Genomic DNA, 12,626 nt, shown 5'->3' on the forward strand with positions numbered 1-12,626 from the left:
GCTACCTTGGTGCCTTGCCACCTGGTACAACGAAGTAGGTGAATTTTTCAAACACCCTGAATTACATTTACTAATAAAAGCATGATCAAACTAGAACAAGCATGAAATGTAACATGGTTGGTCTGGGAAAAGTTCAATCATCTGACCGGGGTTCTGGATTAACAGGGGCCTCATGTTAAGATACAAGAGGTTGCTCCACCAATTGGATGTAACCTTAGATGCACATATGCAGATGCTTAACAATTGGAAAGCATTATAGATGGACAAGAGATAAAATCTTATTGTCCGTACCTTAGTTTGAATTTGAAGTGACCATATTCTTGGCTTTAGCAGATTTCTCACAAGGAATTTTTGTGACGGGATTCAGTTGATTTTTGCCTTCATCTTTCACATTTGGAAGATTTGCCATTGATGCTTCTGGGTTTCCATGGACCTGCCAAAAATGACCACTTCAGCAAATATGATCTTAATTCCTCAATAAAGCATCAGTTGTTAGATTGATCGCAAAATAATATTGGTTAGAGCCATTCACTCAAGGTCATGAACAAGGTTTTAGCTCTAAGATAGTTGGGCAATTTGGATCCCACAGTGAACCTTGATGACTAGTTGAAATGAATGAAAGATGACCTACATGTTTTTTGAGTTGGTCAGCTTCTGTCTGCCAGGTAGAAAAGGCAAGCGTCTGTGTAAAACCATAGTAATAATGCTACTTGTGTTTCTCACCCCACCCCATGCCCCCCCCCCCTCCTCCTAGATTGGTGGGAGACCAACTAGGAGCCAGTAAACTAGGATCTGATAGGAATTGGTAATCCGATTAGGGCAAAACATGATTTTAAGTTAAAATTAGGGTTAGGGTTAGGGTTTGAGGTGTTGGTTATGCTAGGCAGGTGTAGGGGAGTCATCAGTGAAGGTCTTGAGATGTTTTGATAAGTGGAAGTGTATAAATGTGAATGGCAGCAGATTAGGGTTTCAGGTTTTTAGAAAGTGTAAAGTGAAGGGTTCTAGGTTTAATGGGGGAATTTGGGAGAGGGCTTTGGATCAAATTTTCCAAGTGTGGAGAGGGGCACTCGGCTAGGGTTTGATGGAGATTTGATGGTGGGAAGTATTTGGACAGAATATTAGGGTTTTGGGTTTTTGAAGAGAGAGATGGATTTTAGGGTCAGGATGGTAGGTTAGGGCAGCAAAGGGGATCGAGTGCTCCTATTGGGCAGAGGAGAGCTCAATCAGAATTTGGGCAGGAATGGCTGGGTGGTTAGGTCTGTGGGTAGTCTAGTGTTATGGGAAAATTAGGGTTGGGCTGTGGAGGATGAGAAGAAGAAGTATGGGGATGGGGATACTGTCACACTTACTTGCAGCAGCAGAGAGGGTAATTGGCAGCAGCTTGTTTGAGGATGAAACTTGAATAAAAATTGAATCTTTGAACTTGAACTTGAAAAAAAATCAGATCTTGAACTTGAACTTGAACTTGAAAGTATAACTTGAGAGGTCCCACTCGGGCTTCACACCGCAGAGTGTCGATTGGATCAAACACCAATCCCACCAACGAACCACCCGGGCTTCACACCGCAAGGTGTCGATTGGATCACACACCAATCCCACCAGCTTTGATCACACACACAAAGCAGATCTTCAATAGAAGAAAGGTTGCAGCAACTTGCAAGAGCAAATTTCATAAAACAGTGAGGGAAAGAGGAGCCCCACGGTTTGCCTTTGTTTATAATGGCCAAAGGCCTAAATTCCTATGCAGCCTAGGAATAGGAAATCCCAAATCCCAGGCTGAGTCTAAATACAAAATACTCCCTCTCTAAAACTTGTGGAGAGGTGTGGACCCTAAAATATAACTTAAGTTAAAAAGATTCTATTCTAAAAGAATATTCTAAAATCACTTAAATTGGACCAGTGGTTCAACCGGTTCAATTTAAAACACTAAAACATGAAAATAAACCGAGTATAGGGCTAATCCTGTATGCAACCTATGTACCCTATTTTAGGTCCATAAAAGTGATCTATTACAATGAAAATCATGGGATCAAAGGCCCAACATGTATATAACCTAACCCTAGATTTATTCCCATCAAACTAAGCCTCTTTTGGTGATGTATCTGCATCACCCTCCCCCCCTCAAAAAAAAAAAAAAGCTTTATGACATGCGGACATAAATGATAACTAATATGACATCCAACTTGGCAATTTGTATGTCATCATACCAAGCATTTTCAACATTTCTAACTATGAGCACCTCACCATGTTTGACAGAGTTCAACCGCAGCAATTGATGCATTCAGAGTCTTGAAATTGTTAAGACATATATTATGGTAGATTGCAATTGACTGGATTAACATAGCTGGGTCCATTAATGCAGGAATCAGTGAACCATGATTACAACAGCTAGCTGGGTAGGTATTTAAGTAGTTTGAGACTACAGGCACCATCTGTAGAACTACTAAAAGAAGCAAGCTGTAGAGACCTCCCAAGAGGGAAGAGGGGGGAGCATGAGACAAATCATATGGAATCAGGAAACATAACAAGCATTATATTGTTCAAATTCATCAGCAAGAGCAGTTTCAATTTGGAACTCATGTGATGTGGAACCCCTTACATGGACATCATTGGCCTGTCTGCAACATACTGATTCCTGGTTGAGTACGTAGCCATCACCCAACTTAACACCACCAGCCTCTAAAGCCATCCTTTTCCTGATATGAAAAGAAAAAAAGCATTTGAAGCAATTTTTAGAATAAGAATTGCTGATTGCAACCGAACCTATCAGAAGAAGCACTGTCATAATAACCATATCCTCACCTACTGTGGTAGTTATCAGCTACAGGGGAAAAGCTTGGCGTGTTAGAAAATATTAATCCACGAAGCAGCTTTCCATCAATGATAGTTTCAATGTTATGTCCATAACAGAAAGTCCCAGTAACCTTGGCTTCAAATATCTTTCCTTGAGAAGCCTCTAATTCATCGGACGAATGATTATGTTTGCCTGAATCATAATACAACTAATTAGGTACAAAGTTCAGAATACAATTATCTCAACACATAAACTGAAAAATTCTAGTGGCAGTAAGGTCAACAATCTAAACCTTTCACTGCAGGCTCTTAGATATCCTTAATGGACTAGTTCCTAAATAATTCGACATTCTATTACCTATTCTGAATCAGGAATATCATCACAAAAGTCATTACCACACATTCAAATGAGCAGTGGAACCATACAACAACCAAAGTACCAAAATCAAGGGTTTGCATCCACAAACACACTGGTATGATTGAAGTGATTTAACCACTATCAGTCTTAAGTTCTCAGATGAAAAACAAATACAACTAGATATGGGAAACAAAGAGCATGTTTGTTGTAGATACCACTCAATCTAGGTCAAAACCTTCCCAAATCAACCTAAACAGGTACCAAAAAACCAAACAGGCTCCTAAGCCATGGTTCTGCTCCATCTTTGGCTACTTCTGGCCTTGTCCTGCTCCAGTGTCCAGAAGAAGCACATTTCCTCCCACCTATGGCTACCAGTCATATAGCATACGTTGCATGGATTCTTTTAGAGTGAAATCTCTGCCTACATGTTTTAAAATTTGAGGCTAGTCTGATTATTTGGACCTCATTCTTTCTTCCCTTGTACTTACAAAACATAACACTTGCCGAAAAAATATAAGACTATAAAGTAGTGCTTACCACATATTATAAGTATTGGGGAAATTTCTCAGTCCACCATAGTCAACCTATATTTACCCAAACTCCCCTATGATAAGTTTCTTTTCTATCATCCCCAGTCAAGCAAACTTTCACCTCTTGATGCAGATTCATCACCAAATAGGGCTTGTTTGCTTAGGAATAACTCTAGGGTTGGGTTATATACATGTTGGGCCTTTGATCCTATGAGTTTTCTATGTAATAGGCAACTTTTATGGGCCTGAAATATGGGTAATTAGGTTGCATACGTGGGATTGGTGTTTGATCCAATCGACACCTTGCAGTGTGAAGCCCGGGTAGTTCATTCAAGCTTTCTATATTCTCCATTGCTGCTACATTCAAGTTCTAGTTAAAGATTCAATTTTTATTCAAGTTTCTCAAATCAAACAAGCTGCTACCAAGGGAATTCTGCAACAAAAGTGAGTTTGATTCATCCCAAGTTCCCAACCCTAACCTTTCTTCTTCTAATCCTCTAAACCACCAAACCCTAACATCTCCTCCATCTCTGAGCATCATTCCCATTACCCAAAGTACCCAGAACAAACCAGCCATCATACCACCATATCTGGATTGAATTTCCCTCTCACCCTAAGGAGAACTCTATCCAAATCTCTGCCCTAATTTCCCATCCTAAACCCTAGATTGCACCATTATTCCCTTTTCAAAAACCCAAAACTCCAGATTCCATCATTACTCAGTTTTCCCTTTATACCAGGGCAATACAAATGATTACCAGTTGCTTCTCCCTATGGTGATGCAAGATGGTTTTTGATTCATGGTAGTACTGAAAGAAACCAATACATCAGAACAAAAGAAAGGTATGAGAAAAACGATCTAAGTTGAGAGGTTATTAAAGACAGTGGAAATATGAGCAGTAATCTGGTCGCAGAAAAATGGTTGGTGCGATGAGAGTCGCAACAAGTGCGAAGAGATTGAGCCCACAACAGGGGGAGGAACTGGTTCTTGATTCATGGTTACTCACTTTCTTTTATTTTAATATCTAGAAAAATGTTTGTGCACCCCCTCCCCCACCCCTAGAAAAAAGAAGAAGAATATCTACAGGGATGATGCCTGAATCCAAGAAAATGCAAAGAATTGGGGTCATTATCAATCAACAAGTCAAAGTCAAAGTTCAAGTCCTCCGAGTTTGACTAGAAATTGGAATAAGGCAATCTACTTGTGCCCTATATAAGCATTTGATTCAGAATTTTAATCCAGTTTATGGTTACAACTTGGGAGAATATCAAGCATTTATTGTGAGTCTTTCTTCATCAATTCTCTTAGTTTTGCTTTCTAACTCAAACTTGGTCTTTTTTTTTTTTTTTTTTTTTTTTTTTGGGGGGGGTGTAAGTGTGTAACTAATGATTATTTTGAAACCTTGACTACAATGGTTATGACAAGAGTCCCTAGAGAGAATTTGATAAGTACCAGAGAAGAGAAGTGTTTCAAGTAAATATGTGGACATAATTAAAGATAAGTATGATGGTGTGGTGCATAGTTATCAAGGCAGCAAGGCGACCATGACGTTGGAGAGGGTTCAAAATCAAATGTGACACCAACAAGGCGGCAAGGCGCCCAAGGAGCCTTGATAACTATGGTGTGGTGACTAGTGTAAGAACTGTGGGGGTCAAGGTAGTGAATCCCCAATTACAATTGGATTACATCTAGGATCAGCTTTAAGCCCTTATTTGTTTGCGTTTATCATGGATGATTTAACCAGAGATATTCAAGATGAGGTTCTCTGATGTATGTTTTTTGCTGATGATATTGTTTTGGTGGATGAGACAAAAGCAGGGAGTAATGCAAAGTTGGAGTATAGAGATAAACCTTGGGATCAAAAGGTTTCAAGTAGAATGGAGTATATGGTGTTAACTTTAGTTACACTAGGATGGATAATGAGGTGATGAAAATTGATGAGAGGGAGATTACGCAAAGTGATTATTTAAGGTACATGGGCTCAATCATAAATAAAGAAAGTGATATAGAGGATGATGTTTCACAGAAAATTAAAATAGGATGGATGAATGGAGAGGTATGTTCGGAGTATTGTGTGATCGACATATTCCTTTAAAACTTACAGTAAAATTTTATAGGACAGTCACACGACCAGCTATGATGTATGGTACCCGGAATGTTGGGTAGTTAAGAAGAGTCATGTAGATAAACTCAGTGTATTGGAGATGAGGATGTTGAGATGGATGTGTAGCAAAACTAGGAAGGATAAAGCAAGGAATTATCAAATTAGAGCTGATTTGGAAGTAGCTCCGATACACGATAAGCTATGAGAAAGTCATTTGAGGTGGCATGGCCATGTTCAATGGAGCCCTTTGGATGCTCAAGTACGGAGGAGTGATTTGATTCAAGATTGAAGGAACTAAAAAGCCAGGGACAGACCTAAAATGACTCTAGTAGAAGTGGTGAGGAAAGACATGCATATCTTAAGGCCTTGTATCAAGTATGACCTCAAATAGAGCTGATTGGAGGGCAACGATCCATGTAGCCGACCCCATTTAGTTGGGATAAGGATGAGTTGTTGTTGTAAGAAAATGCATAAAATTCAGAGAATTATAAAGGCCCATAACCTGGTGTGCTGTTTGCTGTGAAAGTACACACCTAAATAAGATTCTACAGCATCTAATTTAAGCTCAGTGAGATGATCAATTTCTTATCAGATAATCGTAACAATTTATTACTTATGTTAATCTGTTTCCCCACGCCATCCTATCAGTTCAGAAAGAAATAAATCCCAGGCTGGGATCATTTTCTTGCAATTATTTGTTGGATTATATTATAAATTTCCTCAATGGGGCTCAAGGATCAAATAGTCTTAGCCCTCATATGGATGTGCACTATGCTGATAGCGGCTGGGGAGAGAAAACAGGGTTTCTTCCCTCAACTATCATACGTTACAAATTTTAATGTTTGACTTTTTAGACATTTTTAACATCTCATAACACCTATGTGTAAAGTTAACCTAAATTGCAAAAACTTGTAAGGACAAGTAGAAAAATTTTGAAGGGGTTTTAGTAGATGTACTATCACAGGGCATTGGTGCCAAGATGGCCCCAATCACACATCCCAAAACAGTGAATAAAAAAGAAAGTCCAGCATATAAATTTTCTTGTTACAAAGATAGAATAATGGTAAGACTGAACCAGCTCTTACTTGCTTGGCCAGAAATTGGCACTGGTGCTTGCATTTGTATTGGCATCTGCATTGGAGCAGGCATGGGCCGGTGCAAATCAGGCATTGTCCCATGCTGGGGAACTTCTTTATCATTAACTGGTTGGTTTGCTGGAAGATGCTGTTCTTGACACTTCCTCTTCAATTCTTTTTTGAGCGAAAATTTCTCTTGCTTCTGTCCATCTCGCCCATTTTCCATTGACATTTCTATTAATATAAACTGTAATAAGACATTTGCTTTATAGGACTTCACATTATGTTAGAAATAAACATATGAGAAAAAGGTAAACCTGTGTGTAAATAATAAATATCATGCAGGGCCTCAAGATCCCGATTGCAACCACCTATGAACACAAGAGTACCCTTCTGTGGATCTAAACAATCCCCAGCAACAGAAAATCTGGCAGTAGGCCCCTGGCCGGCAACCGTCACCTTGGTCCAAACCCCACTAACTATTTGAAGATTTTAAAAAACAGGGGCAAAAAAATAATTGATTGTTAGAAGCATTGGTATTGTAGAATGCTTAAGAAAATGGAACCAGCTAGTGGATAGTGGATAATCTATCACGAAAAAATTACTGAAAAGACTACATTAATGTGAACAACATTTTGATACCTTCAGCTTTCAACTTCAGATGTTCAGACTTTAAGAAGAGAGTTTTCAAGAAAACTGAAAAAAAGGGATGAGAAAGTATATGCTCTGTACCTCCTACCTAGTACACATTCTCAAACACCACAGAAGAAAATTATTAAGAACAACATACAGCAATCCTCAGGGAGATGACAAGGAAGGCCACAATAGTGTTACACAACTCACACATGCACAGCGGTAGGTTGGGTAAATTCTTCATGAGCACCAGTAATGAGATCTTTATAAGTACCAAAGGCATCGGTTCCAACAGGAAGGGTACAAAATCCATATCGAATCCAAAAATTTCCAAATATCAGAGGCTAGATCTTCAAAACATGTTTAATGTTTAAACATAGTTGTCCCGGCACAATGGAGCAACCTTACCGCTGCGCCGAGGTCCACCCTCTACTTTGGGGAAATAAATATGAAGTTTAAAAGAAAAAAAGTAGAAACAAGAGAAGGGGACCTTGAGGAAAGGCAATATAAGCATCATAAATAAAAAAATGCTTTCTATCAGCTTGGTTTTGCATTCCCCAAATACACAAAATCCATGCCTATTCCTTGCTTGGAAGGCCCATCTTGGTGTTCACTAGAAAAAGATCTTTCCTGGCACACACAATAGATTTTATCTATCTGTGACAGGAGTCAGTCTCCAAGTACCTTTCTCATCTAACCGGTCATGCAGGATGAACCTCCAATAGAGTAGTTGTGAATAATTCAAGCAGCAACAGGGTTGCAATTACTCAACTGAGGGAAGAAATCACCTAACCCGAATCTCCCATTGGACAGTTATTAAATACTCAAAATAATTGTACAACTATTCATACCACTGACCAGAATCACCTATTCATTAGTAAGGCCAAACTTAAACTCTAGGTAAACTTCGAATAAATTTCCAAGTTGATCAGCATGTATTTTGTATCGAATGCCTAATTGGACATGTATAGTACAGCTTGGCCTTTTAATCTGTAAATTTTCTGACTTATGAGGGGAAAAAGATTACTATGCAAGCTAAGAAAGCTCACCAGTTACTAAGAAACTTCCGTACAAAAGTACATTAAGAAACTATTTTTTTTAACTCATTAATGGCATTTGGAAACTAAAACCATGACGTATGGACACAAATATGGAGTGTTTGACAAAGCAACCATCAGAAATCTACATAAGGACATTATAAAAATATAACTAAATATAACTAAATAAATAAAAATTATTTATACGCACATTTATATATATTTTGAGTCTTCAAATTCATAGAGACACAAATTTTGAGCTTAAGTGAATAAATATATATACAGTATAGGGATATATAATTAGCAGTCTAAAGCATAAGGTAGGCAAATGTAAATATAAAGATTTAAAAGGATACAATTATAAAATTTGAAAACATTATTGTCATTGTTCTCTGCGGTTCAGGCAGAGCAGGCACGAGTTGCAGCATCTTCCGACTTTGACCTGCTGTGACACTTGATCTGCAGCAAAGTTCAAGGTCCATCAGTTTTTTTTTTTTTTTGGGTGAATTGTAATGTAGTCCTAGGTAGGAGTAATCCCACTAAGAACCAGGGTAATAGGATCTCTTAACAAGGCTGGCCGATTGGGACAGCTTAGGCTAATTAGGGCAGAATTAGGGTTATGGTTAGGGTTTCGACTTAGGGTTTTATTTGGTAATGATGTGCAGAATTTTATGAGTCTAATGGTATAAGTTGGATCAAATTTGGTTGAGGTTGGAATTCTAGGGTTTTGGGTAGGATGCCTTATGAAAATGGACTGTTTGTAAGATCTAGGGTTTAGGGGCAGATTTTAGGAAAGAGGTTTATAGGGTATTAATGGGCAGGTCTAGGGGGTTATTTTGGTATAAAGAAGTTAGGGTTTGGATGAGTTACAAAATTCTGCAATTTAGGGTAGAATTGGATTTAGGGTTTTAGGGTTCTAATGGATTAATGGAAGGGGTGATAATAGGAGTAGATGGAGCTTAGGTTAGAGGATTAGAAGAAGAAGGTTAAATGCTGAATTAATAAACTACTTACTTGAAAGATTAAATCTTCAATGGTAGCAGCTTTGAAGAACTAGAAGAAGGACCTCCCGATCTACAAGATGCAAGGAGTCGATCGGAGTCCACCAATCCCTTCACCTTGATATTACCCACAAGGTAGCCTTGATATTACTCACAAGGTTCACTCAACAGAGCAAAGCAGCAGCTATGGCAGCAAACAAAAGCTTTTTCATTAATCAAATTCGTGTGTAATGCTGGCCTCCCTTACAAGTTACAAACTTATATAGAAGACTCAAAAATAGACTTAGACACTAAAAAGGAATGGCCTAACCTTATCCCTAACCTATTAGGCAACTTAAACTGACTAGGAAACTCAAATAGACTCAAAATAGAGTCCTAATGACTTAAAAACAACTTAAACTACTTAAAATAAAGAAGATTCCCTAGTAGCCAATAGGATATAAGAACCTCTTAGCCAATAGGATCACTTCACTTAAATTAAACCAATTGAACCAATTGGATGCAACCAATTTAAACCGGTTCAATTAAAAACACACAATAAAAACAAAGTATTAGGCTAATCCCGTATGCAACCTATATACCCCTATTTCAGGCCCACTAAAGTGGCCTAATACATAGAAAACCCTTGGGAACAAAGGCCCAACATATATATATCCCAACCCTACACTTATTCCCAATGAAACAAGCCCTATTTGATGATGAATCTGCATCAAATTGTCCATCAGATAAGTACTCTCATCGAGAGATCTAATCTTCTCCTCTTCTTCTTTATGTCCTATCATCTTGATGCAGTTAAAAGTTGGGTTAATTAGGGTTGGTTTTGTAATTTGATGTTTATTTATTTTTCTTAAGAGTTAGTTATCGATAATGTCAGCAAGTAGAGTTTTAGTTATTTTGTAATTTTTATTTTATTTCTGTTGATGGAGTCATAGATAGAATTAGAATTAGAGTCAAATCCCATTTCAGTTTTAGGATTGGATTAGGACTTCATTGTTTGCTTCTATATAAGAGATTAAGAGTATGTAAGCCAACAATTTTGAGTTGGATTTTTGGAATTGAATGAAAAGTGCTTACCTTATTTTGAACTCCTCTCTCGTTTCAGGTGTGGTTTCTTCCATTCCTCTATCTCTCCGTCCTCCTTTATTCTTCTTTCCTTCCTCTATTTCCTATTGTCCTACCATTACCTGGCTTATCCCTGTTCTGTGATTGAAGGTTTCATTAGCACTCAGTTTGATTGAACTCCTTCAAGAGCATCCCATTCACCTCGAATTTTTGGTCGAAGGTGATCTTAGTAAAGGTGACCCTAACCTCAGAGTTTAGTCCCCCAAATCACCTTCTGCTCCAAGGAATCAACTAATTTTGTGCCTGAACTTGTAACAACTACCGCCTGGTATTCCGGTAGTATTTGCAGGGATTTATTTGAACAAACTGGTTGCATGTAATCAGTAGCTCATCGAGTCTCTGAACTCCTCTTAAATTTACAGCTCAATCGGAACCCATATAAGTGAGTTCCTCTACCAAACAGCAAGTTGGCTTATCACTGAGGGATATGGTTGTGAGGTTGAAGGAAGGGTTCTTCGATTTGAACCCCAAGTTTTTGTTATTTACCATTCTGCCATTATGTTTAAGTTTAAGGGTTCTTTGTTTCTCGTCTTTCTTAGTCCTAATCATTCTTCATAATTATGAAATTGCCATTGATCTCAATATTTTAAATTTTATTCACATCTGTGGGCCCATAGCGATCTAATTTAAGGGTTTTGGAATGCAGGATTGCATCATATCTGAGTCATCTTCCTTTCTCCTGCTTCTTCATCTTCTTCTGTGCAGCAACACCACGGATCAGATATGTACTTCTAAATTTCTGCACATTTCCTCCTCCCCTCTTTTTCTTCCCCAACTAGTTGCCACCCATTTTTCATTTTTCCCCCCTCCTTTGACCTGCGTGTCCAGCCCCATGTCTGTACATTTTGACACCTGTGTCCATGCCAGACACATTTTGACATTGGAAGGGGGAAAAAAACTCCCATACCCTATGCTCCCAACATCATAGACAAAAAAACTCATCAAACATCTGCCAATTAGTCTGTAGGCAATTGAAGCTAACAAACTACAGGTTCCATGCAGCTATAAAATTGATGCATAGATACTACCTTAGTAAATAGAGCTATTAATTGCTAACTAATGGGTTCAAAAGGACAAGACTAAACTCACTAAAGGGTAGGGCTTGCATATGAGCAAATGGACTGATGAATTATAGCCTTAATGGCCTAAGCTAATGTAAGACCAAGAGTCGGGCAGAAAAAAGGGGGTGGGGGTGGAAGAAGCTCTCCATTCCTGTAGCCAGATTTTCCAGAACTACAAGAATCCTTAGAATGAATTGATGGGCATAAAGATCTTAATGGGATGGACTGATGGGTTTAATCCATGGGCTATGTCACTGGTAGCCTCTAGTAGAAAGCAACCAAAGCACAAGATATCGTAGCCCAATACCAAAAAAGAGTTCCCTTGCTTCTAGGCCTAATCCCAAATGGTGAGATGTCTAAAATTACATGTGTTTCAGGCTTGCAGCCCTAACCACCACAGAAAGTAATGTAAAGTTAGGTATGGAATAACCTAACCCCAGATAGGATCACAACACAACCCCCAAATAAGGTACTGGTTTCAGACTTTATAACAGTATATGTACATGAACCCAGTAGTAGGTAATAGTAGGTTGTAACAGGCTTTAGAACTCCCTACAATAATCAACACATGTAGCAAATAATCCCAGCCCAATAGAACAACAAACAGCATCCTAAACAGGTCTGCCGCAGGGCATAAACAGGGTCAAAACCAGAAATCTCTAGAACTCCATATCAGCAATCATCAGCCACTTGATGGGCCTCAATGGCTCAAACTCCCATCGAGTTTAGGCCCTAATAGGGTGGTTTGGTCCTTCAAATCTCAGCTGATTCTAATGGTCCGATGTAGAGATATGAACAGCTCTTGATATTAGAAAGTAAATATCAGAAATTAGAAAGTAATACGTTGCAGACAAACCAGCCGTCAGATCTCCATCAAATCAGTATCGAAGAGAGGGTTTGATGCATGGAT

General features: G+C 38.6%; 2 protein-coding genes across 3 annotated transcripts in view; both read right to left on the reverse strand.

Annotated features, from left to right (window-relative positions):
- Window positions 1-12,626, reverse strand: part of LOC122656680 (protein GLUTELIN PRECURSOR ACCUMULATION 3-like) — a 24,774-nt gene continuing 12,148 nt past the window's right edge. The window contains exons 6-11 of one of the 2 annotated variants that reach the window (XM_043851294.1): window positions 7,180-7,341; window positions 6,872-7,096; window positions 2,803-2,986; window positions 2,600-2,696; window positions 292-433; window positions 1-21 (exon numbers count right to left, since the gene is read on the reverse strand). In XM_043851294.1, coding sequence (XP_043707229.1) covers window positions 293-433; window positions 2,600-2,696; window positions 2,803-2,986; window positions 6,872-7,096; window positions 7,180-7,341 — 809 coding nt within the window. In that variant the 3' untranslated portion in view covers window positions 1-21; window position 292. Of the gene's footprint in view, window positions 22-291; window positions 437-2,599; window positions 2,697-2,802; window positions 2,987-6,871; window positions 7,097-7,179; window positions 7,342-12,626 lie in introns of both variants that reach the window. The other variant, XM_043851293.1, reaches the window with a different exon arrangement.
- LOC122656681 (60S ribosomal protein L39) overlaps window positions 11,887-12,626 on the reverse strand; it is a 19,576-nt gene continuing 18,836 nt past the window's right edge. Inside the window, exon 4 of the transcript XR_006332139.1 lies at window positions 11,887-11,899. The gene's annotated coding sequence lies outside the window, so the exon portion shown is untranslated. The remainder of the gene's footprint in view (window positions 11,900-12,626) is intronic.

The sequence above is a fragment of the Telopea speciosissima genome, chromosome 3 (assembly GCF_018873765.1).
Source record: "Telopea speciosissima isolate NSW1024214 ecotype Mountain lineage chromosome 3, Tspe_v1, whole genome shotgun sequence".
NCBI classification, from domain to species: Eukaryota; Viridiplantae; Streptophyta; class Magnoliopsida; order Proteales; family Proteaceae; genus Telopea; species Telopea speciosissima.